We start from the raw sequence: 18939 nt of genomic DNA on the forward strand, positions 1-18939 counted from the left end.
AGTTTAATTTTGGACCCTTTGGACTTTAGTGTAGACCAATTTGAAAACAGGACCAAAAATGAAGAATCTACATACACAGTTAGATTTGGTATATCAAAGAACCCCATTTATTCAATTTTTGATGAAATCAAACAAAGTTTAATTTTGGACCCCGATTTGGACCAACTTGAAAACAGGGCCAATAATCAAGAATCTAAGTACATTTTTAGATTCAGCATATCAAAGAACCTAACAGATTCATTTTTTGTCAAAATCAAACTAAGTTTAATTTTGGACCCTTTGGACCTTAATGTAGACCAATTTGAAAACGGGACCAAAAGTTAAGAATCTACTTACACAGTCATGACAGTTAGATTCGGCATATCAAAGAACCCCAATTATTCAATTTTGATGAAATCAAACAAAGTTTAATTTTGGACCCTTTGGGCCCCTTATTCTGTTGGGACCAAAACTCCCAAAATCAATACCAACCTTCCTTTTATGGTCATAAACCTTGTGTTTAAATTTCATAGATTTCTATTTACTTATACTAATGTTATGGTGCGAAAACCAAGAAAAATGCTTATTTGGGTCCCTTTTTGGCCCCTAATTCCTAAACTGTTGGGACCTAAACTCCCAAAATCAATACCAACCTTCCTTTTGTAGTCATTAACATTGTGTTTAAATTTCATTGATTTCTATTTACTTAAACTAAAGTTATTGTGCGAAAACCAAGAATAATGCTTATTTGGGCCCTTTTTTGGCCCCTAATTCCTAAACTGTTGAAACCAAAACTCCCAAAATCAATCCCAACCGTTCTTTTGTGGTCATAAACCTTGTGTCAAAATTTCATAAATTTCTATTAACTTAAACTAAAGTTATAGTGCGAAAACCAAGAAAATGCTTATTTGGGCCCTTATTGGCCCCTAATTCCTAAAATGTTGGGACCAAAACTCCCAAAATCAATAGCAACCTTCCTTTTGTGGTCATACACCTTGTGTTAAAATTTCATAGATTTCCACTCACTTTTACTAAAGTTAGAGTGCGAAAACTAAAAGTATTCGGACGACGACGACGACGACGACGCCAACGTGATAGCAATATACGACGAAAATTTTTTCAAATTTTGCGGTTGTATAAAAACTTTTAACATTTACAATGAATCATTAAAATGAGGTCAAGGTCAGGAGAAACCTGCAAGACTGACATGTTCCCATTACAATCATCCCATACACCAATTATAGTTGACCTACTGCTTATAGTATATAAGAAACTGACCTAATCACTTTCTTTTAACCTTGATCGCTGATCCATTAAATCAGGTCGAGGTCAGGTGAACTTTGGCTGACATACATGTAGCCATTGCAAGGAACCCATATACCAAATATAGTTGTCTTATTACTCATAAGTGAAAAATTTACTTTACAATAAACAATTTTTTGTTCAAGTAGTTGCTGAACCATGAAAATGAGGTAAAGATTATTGCACATATGAGTGGCAGAAACTCCATAAACTAATGCATCTGCATACAAGATAGGAAGCATTCAGGTCTTCTAACTTCTATAAATAAAGCTTTATACAAATAGTTTACGCCCCCATCTCAATGACATAGTAATACATATCACAGGTGTTACTAAAATCAGTAGAAAATGGCTTAAATCATCAGATCAATACAAAGCAGAGGAAAATCTAACATAAACACAGACTAGATATTAAAAAAAAAGATCTGGTATGATTGCTAATGAGACAACTCTCACCAAATGTCACGGAAATTTACAACTATAGGTCACTGTACGACCTTCAACAATGAACAAAGCACATACTGCATAGTCTGCTATAAAAGGCCCCAAAAATGACAATGTAAAACAATTCAAACAAGAAAACTAATGACCTAATTTAAGAATGGCAGGGTATTTATACATCCCTCTGATTTGTTTCTGATAAATTTTATCATAATTTTAAAAAGACTAGAGAATTTTATTTGAGCTTCATATATTGTATAAACACCAGTTGTTGTGTGAATCTTATGTATTTGCCATTTGGTAAAAGTAGTACAAATTTCTAGTAAACTTAAAAAGAGCAGTTCCATAAAAATTTGACTGAGACGTATATGAATCTTTTACTTACATGAAAAGTACTGTAAGCCAATTTATTTTCGCGAGGGATTTATTCTCGTGACTTTCTTGGGTAGAAAAATAACGTGAATATAAGTCGTTGCGAATAAATTGTCATGAATATATTAGACTAGGATCTTGCCTTATTAAACTGCAGCAAGTTAATTCAAAAAATCGCAAAATTTAAAAGCCCCGAATTGTTCTTGAAAGGGTAAAACACAAAACAAAGTATCACAATGTTGTTTCAGAAATTTATCCCGGTATTTCTATTGGAGATAGAACATTGATTTTCAACTGCATAATACCTCTCGTTTACTTTTATTCAAATCCATGATTGCATTTTTTCCACATTTTATAAAGCTAAGAACTGATCAGCATATTCAGAGATTGCTGTGACTTCTGACATAACAGGTTTTTTTAAAGAAAACTTTGCGAAAAACAATGCTATAATTCTGTTCAAATATTCTATACCTTTATTCTGTTCGGAACATAAACTGAAATTCTTTTTTTAGTATAAAATATTTTCAGAATATTTCTTTTATTTTAAACAATTAAAATAAAAAACTTCAATTTCAATAGGAGAAAATTTGAGTCGGGAGAATTATGCTCATTGTTCGTGTTAGCCAACTTTTTTCTTCCCTCTGCTGGATTCAAACCCTTGCTTCTTTGACACTGTGGCAACACTGCCTGCAGAGTGCCCAGTGCCCTGGACTACTAGACCAGTTAGGCTACATAAAAATATAGCTTTCGTGGTTGATGTAGTGCCTTTACTCGTGGCTTTAATGAGGGTTGTAAAACAGTACAGGGTGTATACCAGGGTAGTGGCAAATAGATGGTGTATATTTCAGATCAGCTATTTGTCGTAAAAGATGATAATGTGATTTCCATGTCTCCATTTCAAATTTCAAATTTTATTATACACGTCTAAACATGTGACAACTTTATACTATGTTCTTATACATATAATCAATCACCTCAAAGATGATAAATATCAATAACATCAAACAAATCTGAATATAAAAGTAAAAATAATCAATACTATGGATTTCATACATATACATGTATAATATATATTTATATATATAGTTATGCAAAAACTTTATACAATAAAGTTGTTTATACATTTGAGTTCTAGAACTTTTCTTTTAAAAAGAATTCAATGTTTTTAAGCACCAAAAGATTGTATTTCACAAGTAAACTTGTTGTGAGAGGTTTGAAGTAAATCTAATTATAAAACATGAGGTTGCCATTTATAAATGGAAAAGAAATCATCTGTTGAAAATCACTCCAATTCTAAATTAAACCTAATCAATTTATTTAATCATTTTTTTCTAACATGAAATGGATTAATCATATAAATAAAACAAAATGTTGTAAACAAATTGTGATTGAATCCATTCATTTCTGTACACAAATATAATGCCCTTCGTTCATACTTAAAATAATCAAACTCTAAAAAAGTTGTTCCAGAGTAAAATAAGAAATAAAATCATCTCTATGATAGAAGCCTATTGTTCCAACACATAGACAAGGTCTTTTTGTTGTTATGTTACTTTTTTCATATAGTATATCGTTTTCATTATGTTTTTGATTGTAAAGTCTCCTTATTCATTCCTTTCAGCATAATCCTTACCAACATCAGTTTGAAAGCAGAGAAAATGTGTAAGCAGTATGGGCCTTGCTCATTGTTGAAGGCCATACATTGACATATAGATGTAAATTTCTATGTCATTTGGTCTCTTGTGGACAGTAGTCCCATTGGCAATCATACCACATCTTCTTTTTATATATAATGGTAACCTCTAATAAGTTAAAACCTGTCTTCTCAGGTTAAATTCTTAGTGCCCCACTAAGGTGGTACCTAACACTACAGGGAGATAACTCTGTAAAATCAGGTAAACGTTTTAATCACATTGTATTGTTAAGGAAATTTAAGCTACTCAATAATCAAAATTCATGATTGTCAAACTGCTATATATCCAATGCAAATTTTCCGAGAAAGTGTATGGTTCAAAGATTTTGAAATTTTTATATTTTTGTCAAAGGATCAAAGTAAATGTTTGTCAAAATTTTATGAAAATTAAACGAGCCAAACTAATTTTAGGTACCACCTTAAGTTATACTTATGTATAAAAAAGAAGATGTGGTATGATTGCCAATGAGACAACTCTTCAACAGAGACCACATGACACAGAAATTAATATATATATTTCAAGGGTCACCTCTAGCATTAGGTCAGATTTCTATGGTTTTACCATTGACATTTATACACAGATTTCACTGTATTAGTTTTGTATGCAATTTTCTTACCCTTGCTTTTTATTGCAGAAACAAATTGTCAGGAAAGATAATAATTCAAATTAAACTTCAATTTCATATGAAATTTGAGATTTCTACAGGACTTTTTGAAACAGGAATATAACTTGAATGTGCACAAACTATTAGCTGTAACTTCATCTTTTCCATTTAATTATTATGTACAATTTCTATGAACCATCTTATTTTTATGAGAGACTTTATTTACATGACTCTCTCATGAAAAATTAAAATGTTCAAAATATGTCAAACTTGGATTTCCTATAGGGATATACAACAACAAATAGTAAATAGAAAAATAATACAGCTTAATAAAGTCATCTACCACGGGCCTGACAAATACAAATGAGATATAGTTTAAATAAATGAATTGGTTTACAGTGTATGTAATAAGTCAATTCATACAGTTTCATTCACCCAATGCAGTTTTGACAACTCTATATCTGACAGTTTGAAGACAGCAAATTAAGTCATGACAATTTACATGTATTAACTGGTTTGACTTTGTGAACTCTTATATACATATTATATCAGAAGTCAATAACTAAGAGAGTTGTAAAAGTTATGCTTAAAGTTTTAAAAATAACCAAAATCCCCAGTTAAAGCAGATTTTAGATTGTACCTATATTTGGGGTCCGTGTTTTGCTACAAAAATAAAATATTGTATCATGAGAAAATATATCAAAAAAATGGACTTCTGAATGAACTGTTGATTCATTGTTATTCCTGGGGTATCAATTTTTATGGATTTTCTGTAAAAATTGGGGCCCCCTTAGTTGCTCCCCTGGGCAACTAAGGGTTGAGGTAACAGGTGATTGTTAATAAAATACGTTTAATATTAAAAAAAAAAAAAAAAAAAAAAAAAAAAAAAATTGTGGATTTTTTAGGTAAATGTGAACCACAAAATTTAGATTTCAATAAGTACAAATTTCCTATTGGCTTGTATGAACCATGAAATAAACTTTCAAAAAATATAATGCTTCCTCAATCCACATTATTTGATACTCATGAAAATAAATAAATCCACAGTAATGATTTTGGATGTTTGGTTATATGATGAAATTTAACATATATGTGTATAACATGCCATTTATAGACAGTGCTATAAAAATAATAAAAAAAATAATTATAATTAATGAAAAACAAGCACAGACAACAAATAAAAAATATAGAAAGTATCTGCACAGCATAAAAAAAATACTACTTATAAAGGAGTAGGTTCAGTAAGACCCCTTTTTGGCCCCAAAATATAGCAGTTTTACAAAATTGTGAATATTAAGCTATATTTTGGAAAGTAAAATGCTTCTGCTACATAAATATGAGCTGTATTTGACAATACAATGCACACATATCGCGTACTAGCATCATTAAGTCATGCTAAATTACTGAAATCTTCAAAATTTAAGCATTTTGGTTAATTTTTAGACGGTTTCCGTCTGAAATGAAAGTGGCCGCATTCGTGTTCATTTATAATATTGAAATGTAAGTTGTATTTGATGATAATACAAAACATATATAAAGGTTGAGGATGAACACTGATGCGGCCACTTTCATTTTTGACAAAAACCATCTGAAAAGTGACGTTTTTTGGCATATTTGATAGATTTTTCATATTTAAGCTTCAATCAGAGCATTTTTAATGACTAAATCAGTTTAAATCTTTCACATAAACTAATCGAATCAATTGAAATAGACACTTAAGTGTTTAAAAAGTATCCAAAAACTTTCGTTGGATGAACCTGAAATTTGAGGCCAAAATCGGCCCTTACCGGACCTACTCCTTTTCCTTAAAGCAAGAATGCTTTTGAAGCACTAACAACTTTCCTACTTTGAAACAAACTAAGATGTCTTACATTGAAAAAAATTATCACAAGATAAGCTAGGATTATTAAACAAATAAATTTAAAACTTTTGAAAATCTATATGATGAGCTTGTCTTTGACAATCAATGAATGATCATATTTATAATGAAAATCAGGGGTGGATCCAGCCATTTTTAAAAGGAGGGTTCCAACCCAGGATAAAGAGGGTTACAATCATATTTCCCTATTCAAAAGCATTGATTGTCAAAAAAAAGAGGGACAACCCCAGGATCTGACACTGAAAATAATAGTAATACTGTATACGATACATATGTTATATAACAAATCTTCTTTGCATACATCATCACATCACAGACCATAGCTTCCTTTATGTATGATATTTACACATTAAAAATATATATGATGTTATGCACTAAAGATATATATGATATAAAAACAATAACAATGTATATGATATTTACACAATAAAAAGATTTATATGTATAATATTTACACAATAAAAAGATATATATATATATATAATATTTACACAATAAAAAGATACTTATGTATAATATTTACACAATAAAAAGATATATATGATATTTACACATAACAGAAAATAAGATTTTAAACATCTAATATTCATGGCTTGCCAAGTAAATAATGCTATATAGTCCCAGTGAAAAGGAATATTGGATTAAAGAGGTAAAGACTGGTTCCCTTAAGAATAAAACATGCATTTTTACTTTTTCCCCTTTGGAAAATCAAATTTCAATAAACAATGGTAAACTTCCAAGTACCAGTTTTCTTTTATTGCACGCCTTTATAGGAAATATTGAAAACACATGTGTAAAATTCAAAAATTTGCCCTAACTGTCCTTGATAAACAAAAAATTATTTCAATTTCCCTTCAAAAAAATAACCCTAACTATCATAAAAAAAATGAATTCAATTTCAATGAAATTTACATTAAAATGATTAAATAAAATTAATTTCAATTACATTTCATTCATTTACAATTGATATTGAAATATATATTCATATAAGATATTTAGTGTAAATGTTACATGTAACTTAATATCTTATATGAATATAGATTTAAATATCAATAAAATTCTCTTTAATAATAAATTAAATTGAATTGTTTTTAATTTTTTTTAACTTTATATCTTTGATAATAAAATTATTCAATTCAATAAAATTAACATCAAATATCTTAAAAAAATTGATACACATATAAAAATATATTATGTCATGATTGTAATGTATAAAATAAAAATCCTGGGACTAGTATGATAAAGATGATTTGCAAAAGACTGTTTGCTCCCACACAACCTTATCAGAAGGTCAGGAGCATTTTTTTGCAATGAAATAGCCCTATATGTTATAAATGTGCCCTATTAGTAAATACTAAACAAAAATTATGTGTAATTTCTTACAATCACCAATATTCACCTATCCTAATTTTACTACAAACACTTTTGTCAATGAAAAAAAATACCTTTCTTTCTTGGCATGAATGTGCCTTATCTAAACAAAAAAATAAAGTGTTTTATATGTTAACACAGGAGCCCAAAACATGCAGGAGTTTACAATAAATTGAATGAATTTCAAATAGCTATCTTAATACTTTTATAGAATAATTTTAAGAAATCTTTGTGCCAGAATTTATAGGTTGATAACTTTACAGCAGTATTTACAGTCTGACTACAATTATAAAAATATTAATTATAGTCCTCTTGTTTTCAAGGCATGACTGTATAAACATCATGTATATAGATATTTTTACGCAAAGCAGGAAAATATACAAATGAAGGTATATGTATAATGTAATTTTCTATTTACAAAATATAGATGCTGAAAAAACACATTAAGGTTCTTAACCCATTGGCAGTTATTGCTGTGTTTATACCACAAAATTTATTCTGAGTACATACAAACATGTGCAACTGGAAAAGTTTTAAGGCATGGCAGGACCTAGACATATAATATATAAATATAGTTTTTTTTCTGTACTCTGAATAAATAATGTGGTGTAAAACAAGACCTATTTTTCCAAAGAGTTATTATTAACCTCGTAAGGCTTTTTATATCATTTATCTGATTAGGTGAAATATCAAAACAGCTGTATTGGAATTAACCCTGAAAATGCATATCTGGATTTTAAATATCATCAGTACTTTAAAATTCTTCATCGTTACAGTAATTAATCAAAATCTGAAACTTTAAATTCAAAATCTAAAACCTCTTTGCATCTATAGTAAGCAATAAAAGTTTAACCTTGTTAATTGTCTCCCTTGATTTTGCACAAGTAATCTAATTATGGAACAGCATTCCTTTACTTTGAAGTTCCTCTATTTTATGCAGAAGATCTTTTCTCGGTATTTGTTTCAGATCTTCCTTCAGATCAAGTAATGTGTAATGCTGGAATTCTTCTATCAGATGCATGAAAGGACTCTCAATTTTCCGACTCTTCCACTTCTGTTCAAGCTGGTATATTCTACCAAAGGACCATTTGTGGAGGTCTGCAAGTTTCTTCCAGTTGTAATAATCGGAACAATCCAGGGTGTCTCTAATCATTACCATTACTGCTTCCTTTAATTCCAATACACTGATCTTGTCAGGATTCATGTATTCTTTCTCTGTCATACCAGAAGCACCACCTTAATAGATAAATATTAGATACATTTCAGGTGAAATTCACATCTAATTACATCAGCATATATAATTATTCATGTTAGGAGAAATGTGTACATCTTGCAATTTTCTATAAATAAGGTAAGAAACAGAAGCGAAAGAAAATAAAGGGACACCCAAACACACAAGGTCATGTCAAAAAACAAAAAGCAATTGAAAAGACAAACATCACCACATAAATCACATATAATACAGATGATCAATTGCTCATTATAAATGAAGATTCTGAAACTACAACAATTATAGTAGTTAATTTTTGTATATAAATTTAATGCATTTATATAGATTTAATGCAGTGCAGAATTTTAATAACGAAAGTGAGATCAAGGACAAGTGTAATTTACAATATTGTTATTTTGTTTTTGCTTTTTACTGTGATAATTGTATAATTGGTTTAAAGCTGTCACAATTACCTGATTGCTTGGGTGTATTGCATTTCCGCTAATTTTTCAAAGTTCCAATACTAAGTTTCCGCAAATTTAAAGTATACGTTTCCAGAAATTATATTTTTTACTTTTCCGGAAATTTACCTGGTAGTAAATTGTTAATATTTGAATATATATGTGAGATAAATTATTTATTTCCTATTTTTATACAAAAAAGGTTCTGATGTTATATCTACAATATACTAGAAATTAAAAATATGAAAGATGATGATGTCGGAATCGTTATATTTTCATGTTTCACCAACTTGAAATGTCTATGATTGTCTATGTAATGAAATAACTGACATTTTCATAGATGGCACAGTTTATTATTCAATACATGGGTGTAAAATGGCAACTTCATTCCTCTTGTGTTCGTGTTACTTCCACTTTTTATCAAAATGTGGGATCTGCTTATAGATGTATACACAACCCGAAGACTAAATCTCCAGCCCGAGGTAGATCATATTGACTTTCAATGTGCAATGCATACTCAGTGCTGTTAAAAAATTCATGCTACTACAATCAACAGTTGTTGCAGTTTTCATTTAGGACAAAGTTCAAGGTACTCTTTAATTATTTTCTCAAAAAAGAAATAATTTATTTTTTCCGTAATAGTTACTATTTTCGCAGAAAAGTAAGGTATCATTTGTAAATGTAGACTTTTTTTGTGGAAACGTTATCTTTATATCCCGGAAAAGTAATGCCAATTCGCAAAAACGTAAAACGCCGGATTGCTTCAGTTTTCACAAACAAAATATCCTGGTATATTAATATTGGATTTTGAGAGTATAAGATAATTGAAATTTAATCAAACTATCATTAATCTGAAAAGCATTGTATTACATGTATTACTTTTATTTCATAAACATGCAATTTCTATCAGAGTCTGCAAGGTGAATACCAATTGGCATACAAGATGTAAAAGATAAAACAAAATATTTTTTTTTAAATTCCAGGGTTCAAAAATTGAAGTCATGATTTGTCATGACTCTTATTAGCTTTTAAATGGTTGTGTTGTTTTTGTTGCAGTTTGTTGCTGTCTGTATGTCTCAATTTTTCAGGGAGTCAGGTGTTGATCTTAAAGTGAGCTGTTTACTTTGGCATACTTTCCAGCAATCCAAGTTATCCATTTTTATGGCTGTTTTTTTCCATTAAAACATACACTGGACCCTAAGGAGGCAATTTAATATGCAACTATGGGTTTGTGTAAAGTAATGTGAAAATGTAAGTGAAATTTTCCTATTTGGAAGTGCCTTCCCTTGATACAATGTACAAATGACAAAACATACCAGCAGAATGATAAGTCTCACATGAAGGTCCAATATCACTCTGAAAATGCAAAATTTGAAACATTTAAAAAGTACATATACAATAGCATAGTTTTGGAAAAATTAATGGATAAAGACTTGTTATAAATGTATAGAAAATAGATTATATTAAAAAATGAAAAAAACAAGATCTCTTCAAATAAAATCTTAAATAAATCATTATTTTCTGCAAAATAAAACACACAAGAAGAAAAAAATCAAAAAAACTATATGATGCGTCAGGAAAAAATGGGTGTCTCAATTTAAGAAAAATTGTGGCAAACCAATTTCTTGGGCCTTGATTGAAGGTAAAATGTTCATGATTGAGTCTTTCAAATTTGAAGGAGAAACAAAGCCTATATGCAAAAGCCACAGTAAAGATGGGTCTAATAACAATATGTCCTACATCTTTTTTATCTTAATTTTTTTGTAGCTTATCTTATAATAATTACATTAGATGTATGTTTCAATAGAATACGTTTTTCTGATTGGCTACACTGCAATATCATGTTATTCCTTTATCAACTTCATTACACAATAAAATTTATCACTCATGATGACACCAGGTCCCACAATAAAGTGTACTGTATAGGTAAATTAAATTAAAACTTGATAAAAATCGTGTTTTCATGATCCTAGCTTAAAAATGTAATTATAAGTATTGAATGCTTCTTTTTGTAACTTCATAGGGTTTTAAAAGTGTTGACCATGCGCACATTTTAGAATGAAATGTACTTCAGTCAACATTTTTACACCCCAATGAAGTGACAAAAAGAAGCATTCAATTCTTAATTGCAACTCAGTCAGACTTACATGGTTGTAGAAAACAATTGTAACAAAGTGTAATAAATGATTAAGTTATGAATAAGTACCATTTCATGTTTTGGGATAACAGAATGTCCACAATGGTCACAAGATAAGGTCCTGTTATCTGAAATAAGAAACAAAAATATATTTTTTTCTAAATAAGAGGAAGGCACTATTCTTTATGAATTTACAGAGCTAGTTAACTAAGTTATTTGATTACATGTACTTTCTCTGTCCTTCCTTTACAATTCTTTAAAAAAAAAAAAAACATTGACAAAAACACAGTTAATTTGTACAAATTACGTTTGATTCATTACTATTTTTCGTAGGATACCTATTATCTTTCATTCTTAATTTTAAGATTATCTAAACAATTTTGAAAATACATAGGAAAAACTTACAGCATAAGAAATATATCAGAGGGTGAAAAAGTAGTGTGCAAAAATAATGAAAGATCCATAACGATATTTCAATAAAATAATCAAACCTTTTAATCGAGTTGCAAAGCTCACTTGAAGTATATTACACTGATTCAAAAAATGCCATGTCATTGGCTTTAATTTCACTGTACCTATATACTGTTATCAACAATCACAATTTTAATTAATTTTACCCAATTTGAAAGGATTACCCAGAATGCAGTTGTTTTAAAATGCTAATTTGCAAACCTGATCCATCTGTCTGTATATTAGGATTATATGTTGGTGTAAAACCTCTGTTGATGGCAATTATCTCTGGTCTAAAGTTCATGTTATTGGTTGTATCAGGTCTGCCAGTGGAACTGCCTACTATAGATTTTGGCTGTAAGGTATGGAACTGAGGAAAACTTGCAGAGTGTTGATGCAGCGTTGGGCATGAACCACAACGACAACTGTACCCCTGGCCACTCTGACAAGTCAAAGCTTGAGGACCAGATGAATTAAAGCTACATCCATTCAGAGAAGACCAAGGTTGTAATGGTCTATTTAGGTTTGGGGACTGAAATTGACTGTGTGGCTCTAAATGACAATGTGTTGGCAAATTGCCATGTGACTGTGCATTGCCATAAGACATCCCAGCTTCCACATATGATGACATTCCACTCAACCTTGGATATAAATTGTATGTAGCAACACTCTGTAAATCATTTGGTAAACTTTTCCTGTCTCCTTTGTGTTCAATATCATTCTGTTTGTTTTCTGGTAAACTAACTGAGGTACCTGAAAAAAAACAATGAAACTTATAAACTATATGAGGGAAGGGGGGGGGAATCCAGAGGCAAATCAAAATAAAAAAAATGATAATGGGACATAAACATAAACCCTGCTATGTACTCGATTAACACACAATATTAAATAATCAAATTTATGAACGTATTTACCAAGATATTGTACACTTTTTGACTTATGAACACCTCTCTCCACAGAATCAGATTGGCCTTTTAAGTCATTCAAGCCCTGTTTCTCATCATGATTGTCATCACCACTGGAGAATGAGTGTCTACTTTCTACAGCTTCTGGTCCTACAAAAAATAAATGTAAATTCACATGAACACCAAATATTTTAATCTTTGACAGAAAATAACACAACGTTCCCAGGAAGTCAAGGGAGATAATCAGACTTGTAAGAACCACTGTAAACCAAAGAATAAAGGCCAAAAAAATGATGTTGAAGAATGAAAAAAACTTTATAAAAAATTAATTTGAAATGATTTGTATCCTGACATTTTAAGGGTAAGCAAAATCAAACAACCTTGATTTTGTTTTCGGCCTCATGCATGTAACAGTCACAGTGGTAGTCATTTCTGTTTACTTGACCTGTTAACAAATTTTGAGGGATAGTATTTTTCAACATTCACCAGGGACCTCATTGGCTAAATCTAAGTAGTCTAGCTACAGTATTCACTAACATGTCAACACTGAGGTTGAGAGTTTTAAAACTTCTCCTGACAAGTTGTGTTAGCCCCTGATCTTAAATGACAAGGATTGCAAGTTTTCCTGCCAAAGGTAGATGGTTCTCTCAGGTCACTTGCCATGCCAAGTTTTTTTTATTGAAAACTGGCAACTAATATATATAATCTATTGCGCCAAAAGAAGCATTAAATATCAGCAATCAATCAAAATTCACATAGACTGCCATTGACTGTAACTGATAATAACCAGATGCTCTGCAGGGCGCAGCTTTATACGACCGCATAGGTTGAACCCTGAACGGTTGGGGCAAGTATGGACACAACATTCAAGCTGGATTCAGCTCTTAATTTGGATTGTGATTAAATAGTTGACACAGCATAGGTTTTGGACACAGAATGAATGTGGTCTAATGAACTTAAAATATTTTTTTTGTCTTTGAAAATTGTTTGAAGAAATTTTCTTTTTATTTATGAAATCTGAAATGAGAAAAATTAAACCCCCCCACCATTTTTTTTCACATCCCCCTTTCCCTTTTTTCAAAACTGATCTCAATTCAAATTTCTAATGAAGTATGCAACAATAACTACTCATTTAAATACATCATAAAATATTAAAATGTAACAAAAAGTGCTTGTTATCACTGAATGGTAAAGAGTGTTTTAATTTATCAGTTGGTAGTAAAAGTGAATATACATTGTGCATTGTATAAAACAATGATTTAAGTTGATTTAACTACTATTCTGGACAAAGAAAGATAACTCCAATCAATTGAAAATTTCTTGCTATTGCACAATATTGTGCAATTAGATATTTCTTGCTATTGCGCAATACTGTGCAATTGAAAATATTTGCTATTGCACAATACTGTGCAATTGAAGATTTCTTGCTATTGCACAATACTGTGCAATTGAACATTTTTTGCTATTGCACAATACTGTGCAATTGAACATTTCTTGCTATTGCTGAATACTGTGCAATTGAAAATTTCTTGCTATTGCACAATACTTGATATAATAATTTTGGATCCTGATTTGAACCAACTTGAAAACTGGGCCCATAATCAAAAATCTAAGTACATGATTAAATTCAGCATATCAAAAAAGCCAAAAAATTCAATTTTTATTAAAATCAAACTTAGTTTAATTTTGGACCCTTTGGTATTTAATGTAGACCAATTTGAAAACGGGACTAAAAATTAAGAATCTACATACACAGTTAGATTTGGCATATCAAAGAACCCCAATTATTCAATTTTTGATGAAATCAAACAAAGTTTAATTTTGGACCCCGATTTGGACCAACTTGAAAACTGGGCCAATAATAAAAAATCTAAGTACATTTTTAGATTCAGCATATCAAAGAACCCCAAGGATTCAATTTTTGTTAAAATCAAACTAAGTTTAATTTTGGACCCTTTGGACCTTAATGTAGACCAATTGGAAAACAGGACCAAAAATTAAGAATCTACATACACAGTTAGTTCCGGCATATCAAAGAACCCCAATTGTTCAATTTTTGATGAAATCAAACAAAGTTCAATTTTGGACCCTTTGGGCCCCTTATTCCTAAAAACCTGTTGGGACCAAAACTCCCAAAATCAAACCCAACCTTCCTTTTATGGTCATAAACCTTGTGTTTAAATTTCAAAGATTTCTATTTACCTATACTAAAGTTATTGTGCGAAAACCAAGAATAATGCTTATTTGGGCCCCTTTTTGGCCCCTAATTCCTAAACTGTTCAGACCTCAACTCCCAAAATCAATCCCAACCTTCCTTTTGTGGTAATAAACCTTGTGTCAAAATTTCATAGATTTCTATTTACTTAAACTAAAGTTATAGTGCGAAAACCAAGAAAATGCTTATTTGGGCCCCTTTTGGCCCCTAATTCCTAAAATTTTGGGACCAAAACTCCCAAAATCAATCCCAACCTTCCTTTTGTGGTTATAAACCTTGTGTTAAAATTTCATAGATTTCTATTCACTTTTACTAAAGTTAGAGTGCGAAAACTAAAAGTATTCGTACGACGACGACGACGACGCAAGACGACGCAGGACGACGACGCCAACGTGATAGCAATATACGACGAAAAATTAAAATTTTTGCGGTCGTATAATAATGACAAATTTTATGATAAATACTTGTATGAGTGATGTTCGTTGGCAGGTTAACAGCTGGTTCATTGGTGAAAGAAGAATGAGACAAATGCTCTGTACTCTGCAGGGTCAGTGACTGCATTGATTGACATGTATTTGTTGTTTCTGAAATTGTAAAAGAATATAACATATAAAATACTCTGTAATAATACACAGTTTGAAGCAATTAAAAGTAAATGATGCCCCCGCTTGCATATCATATAAAGTTATCAAGGGACATAACTTAAGAACAGTAAAAGTGATGCTAACTAAATTTGTTATTGATCTGATTTTTGTAGTACATGTAATAAGTATTGTGTTTAAGTTAAATTACATTTGGACGAGGCAAGTTTTAGTTAGAGAACGGAAACAAAAAAAATCATCAACTTTTCCATTTGTAAAAGGACATAACTCAAGAACAGTTCAAGTGATGCAACAAAAATTCAAAATTGGTCTGTTTTTTGTGGTGATAAGCATTGTGTATGAGATTCATAACATTCAGTTGAGGAAAACTAAAGTTATAGAAGAAAAACCAACTTTTGTTCACTAAATATTACATAAAGGGAATAAACTTATCCAAACTACATTATGTTTTGTTTTCTGGAACAATTTATCCCACTTTAATTTCAAGAGGTAATACTTGAAGATAAATGATCAATGCATACCAGTAAATCCAATATAGGCATATAAGGCCAAAGACTCTATAGAAGGTTTGTTTTTATTACAATAAGTGTCTTAATATGCATATTTTTTAATGATTTTTTGGGGTTTACATTAGATAAATTGTGCATCCAAATTCTCACAAATACTCAAAACACTTAAATTTTAGGATGAAAAAGCTAAATCACCACACCAGAACTCATATCTTACATTCTTTTTTCTGTTTCCATTCATATTTTTCTCATGTGCTGGTATACAGGTCATAAATTTCTTCATACATTGAAATTAAATCATTTAATGTTTAAAAGAACTGAACGTTTTTTTTCATCAAAATATTTTATGTACCTACCATCAGACTCTGTCGGAGATTTACATATTTTCATTGTATAAATTTTGATCAGTTCCTCCTCAGAGTTAACACATTGTCTCCATTCACATTCGTCAGTTGCAAACATTTCCATCTTTTCATCAGTAACAAGTTTGAAATATATCAACTTGTTAGGCTTGGATGTCATCCCTGAAAAGTATAGATTGTAGGTCAAAATAGACCACAATACGGCGAAATTTCAAATTAATATTGATAGCAATCATCAAAATGAATCAAAGTTAAGAATTGGCAACAATTTCAAATTTCCGATATAGCAAATGAAAGCAGGCTAATAAAAATTACTTTTCAGGACTGGAAAAATCATAGTACATGTACATGCATTGACAGAAAATATATTTTTACTTTATATTTTTTAAAACAAATAACATATAAGTTGTACCCAGGGCCTAAATGTGGTTGGATTCATAAATTTTGTTATCTTGGAAGACTGGAATCTAGATGACTTTTCGTTGGTTTTCCATTGTGTTGTTAGGCTACTCAGTTCTATTGATGATTGGCCATATTCATAAAAAAAGCTCTTTGAAGGGTTTATATGTGCTTTTTCTAATCATTTCTTTTTTAACTCTGTTTTGAAATGATGTAAACACTTTTAAATTTCATTTTCAAGATTTTTTCAGAATTAATTGCAAATTAAGGGAGTTTAAATTAAACACTGTAAATAAAATATGATAGTTAGTGGTCGTTTCTGAAGATCTGATTAAAAGAAAAAGAGAATAACCAATAAACATCCAATAAACTGAAGGATAAAATGATAAGTGCCCTTTCCCATAATTCACCCTTGTTACAAGTCTAAAATCCACCATTCATACTTAGTATTTTGGCAACAAGTTTTGCACAACTTTCTAATAAGTCAACCAATTCATCATCTAGTATGAGCACACAACATTTATTTACATCTACTTCCAACTTTTTAGCATCTTCAATTCCTGAAAAATAAAGTTTGATTTTGCTATTGGTAAAAATACAAATAATCACTCCTATAAATAAAAAATACAAAAAAGTATATGTTTTGTGAGACCAAATAATTCATTACTTATAAAAAAAGGTGACTACTTTTATAAATACAAAATTTTCAGCTCAACATGTATATTGCAAGGACTTTTTGTAATAAGTTTGGTTTAAATTTGACCAGGCAATTTTTATAGAGTTAATCTGTAATTGACAAGATAGCAAACAAAATAGCAATAGAACATATGGCAAAATCATGATCTGCAAAACTATTTCACAATTTCTGTCAAATGATTTTTAAAGAGATGCCAAAAATAAGATTTTTTTCTTACACTCCATTGTTAGAGATTTAGAAAATATGAACAGAAAGAAAGCATGCAAAAGGGGAATAAAAACCTACACATTTGAAATTACAGTTTTGCCACTTAAAAAAGTTAATAATACATACCTCTACACTGCCTAACAGTTACAGATATATCCTTTCCTGTACAAATCTCTTGTATCTGCTTTACTCTTCTACTGGTAGCTTCATGACATGAACAAATTATCTCCATCTTTACTCTTGCAGTGTTTTCATACCCTTTTAACCAGCCTTTTCAAAAATCTTTGGCTGCAAGTATTAAAACAAACATTCATAGTAAGGTAAATAAACAATTATAGTGTGAAATAATTTGGAAGAGATCAGGTGCATGTTTTATGTGTGCACTACTGCACATTGAAGTTTGCTAAGTATATAATTTATTTAATAAATGCAAAAACTTTTAATCAGCAACTTATTTCTATTATATGTACCAGAATGTTGATGAGTTTGATTCCCTGGATTTTCGAATGAAACAATTTTGCAACTAATTCATTTTCTGGCAAAGTTGCCTACCAAAATTTCTATATTGTAGTTATTCTAAACAAATGCAGTGAAAATAGCTTTGCTTGATTACAAAATGATATATTTTGCATTAAAAATATATACCCCATTTAAACTATAATATCCGAAATGGATTATTATGATCCATGCCCATCCCGAAAAAAAGCAATTCGTGTCACATGGGATTAGGGGGAAGAAGTCGCTATGTCTCTGTTTTTAAAGGCAAATTAAGATGTCTATGACAGTGTCATCAAATGCAAACCACATATTTGAATAATCTTCAAAAATGAAAATAACTCTATATATCTTACTTGTGTCCTTGAGCTCAAGTTGGACTCTTGTTTTTATTTTCTGTGACTCACGAGACAAGTGGTTATATTTTTTGGGAATTCCCTACTTTCGTTTTGATTTAAAGAAGAAAAATCCTGAAGAATTCCGAGTAGACTTTCATTTTACTCAAAGAATAAAGTTATAATCATGTGTCACATTGTTTAAATACGAAACATTAGCGGATGAAAGAAGTTTTCAAATATTAAATCATCTGTTTCTCTGAGTATATATATTTTTTTAAGTAAAAAAAAAGGTGTTTGTCTACACTCCATTG

The 18939-nt window shown here is 30.2% G+C and overlaps 1 protein-coding gene across 1 annotated transcript; it reads right to left on the reverse strand.

Moving 5' to 3' along the window:
- Positions 1–2395: 2395 nt before the first annotated feature.
- On the reverse strand, positions 2396–18804 carry LOC143069109 (uncharacterized). The gene is made up of 10 exons (XM_076243571.1): positions 18647–18804; positions 17922–18083; positions 17335–17451; positions 16487–16654; positions 15484–15603; positions 12814–12954; positions 12122–12652; positions 11519–11577; positions 10629–10668; positions 2396–8877 (listed from the first exon to the last, which is right to left on the reverse strand). The coding sequence occupies exons 2-10, from the start codon at positions 18025–18027 to the stop codon at positions 8531–8533; spliced, it is 1629 nt and encodes a 542-aa protein (XP_076099686.1). The 5' UTR covers positions 18028–18083; positions 18647–18804; the 3' UTR covers positions 2396–8530.
- Positions 18805–18939: the final 135 nt, after the last annotated feature.

Source organism: Mytilus galloprovincialis, chromosome 3 (assembly GCF_965363235.1).
Source record: "Mytilus galloprovincialis chromosome 3, xbMytGall1.hap1.1, whole genome shotgun sequence".
Classification (NCBI taxonomy): Eukaryota; Metazoa; Mollusca; class Bivalvia; order Mytilida; family Mytilidae; genus Mytilus; species Mytilus galloprovincialis.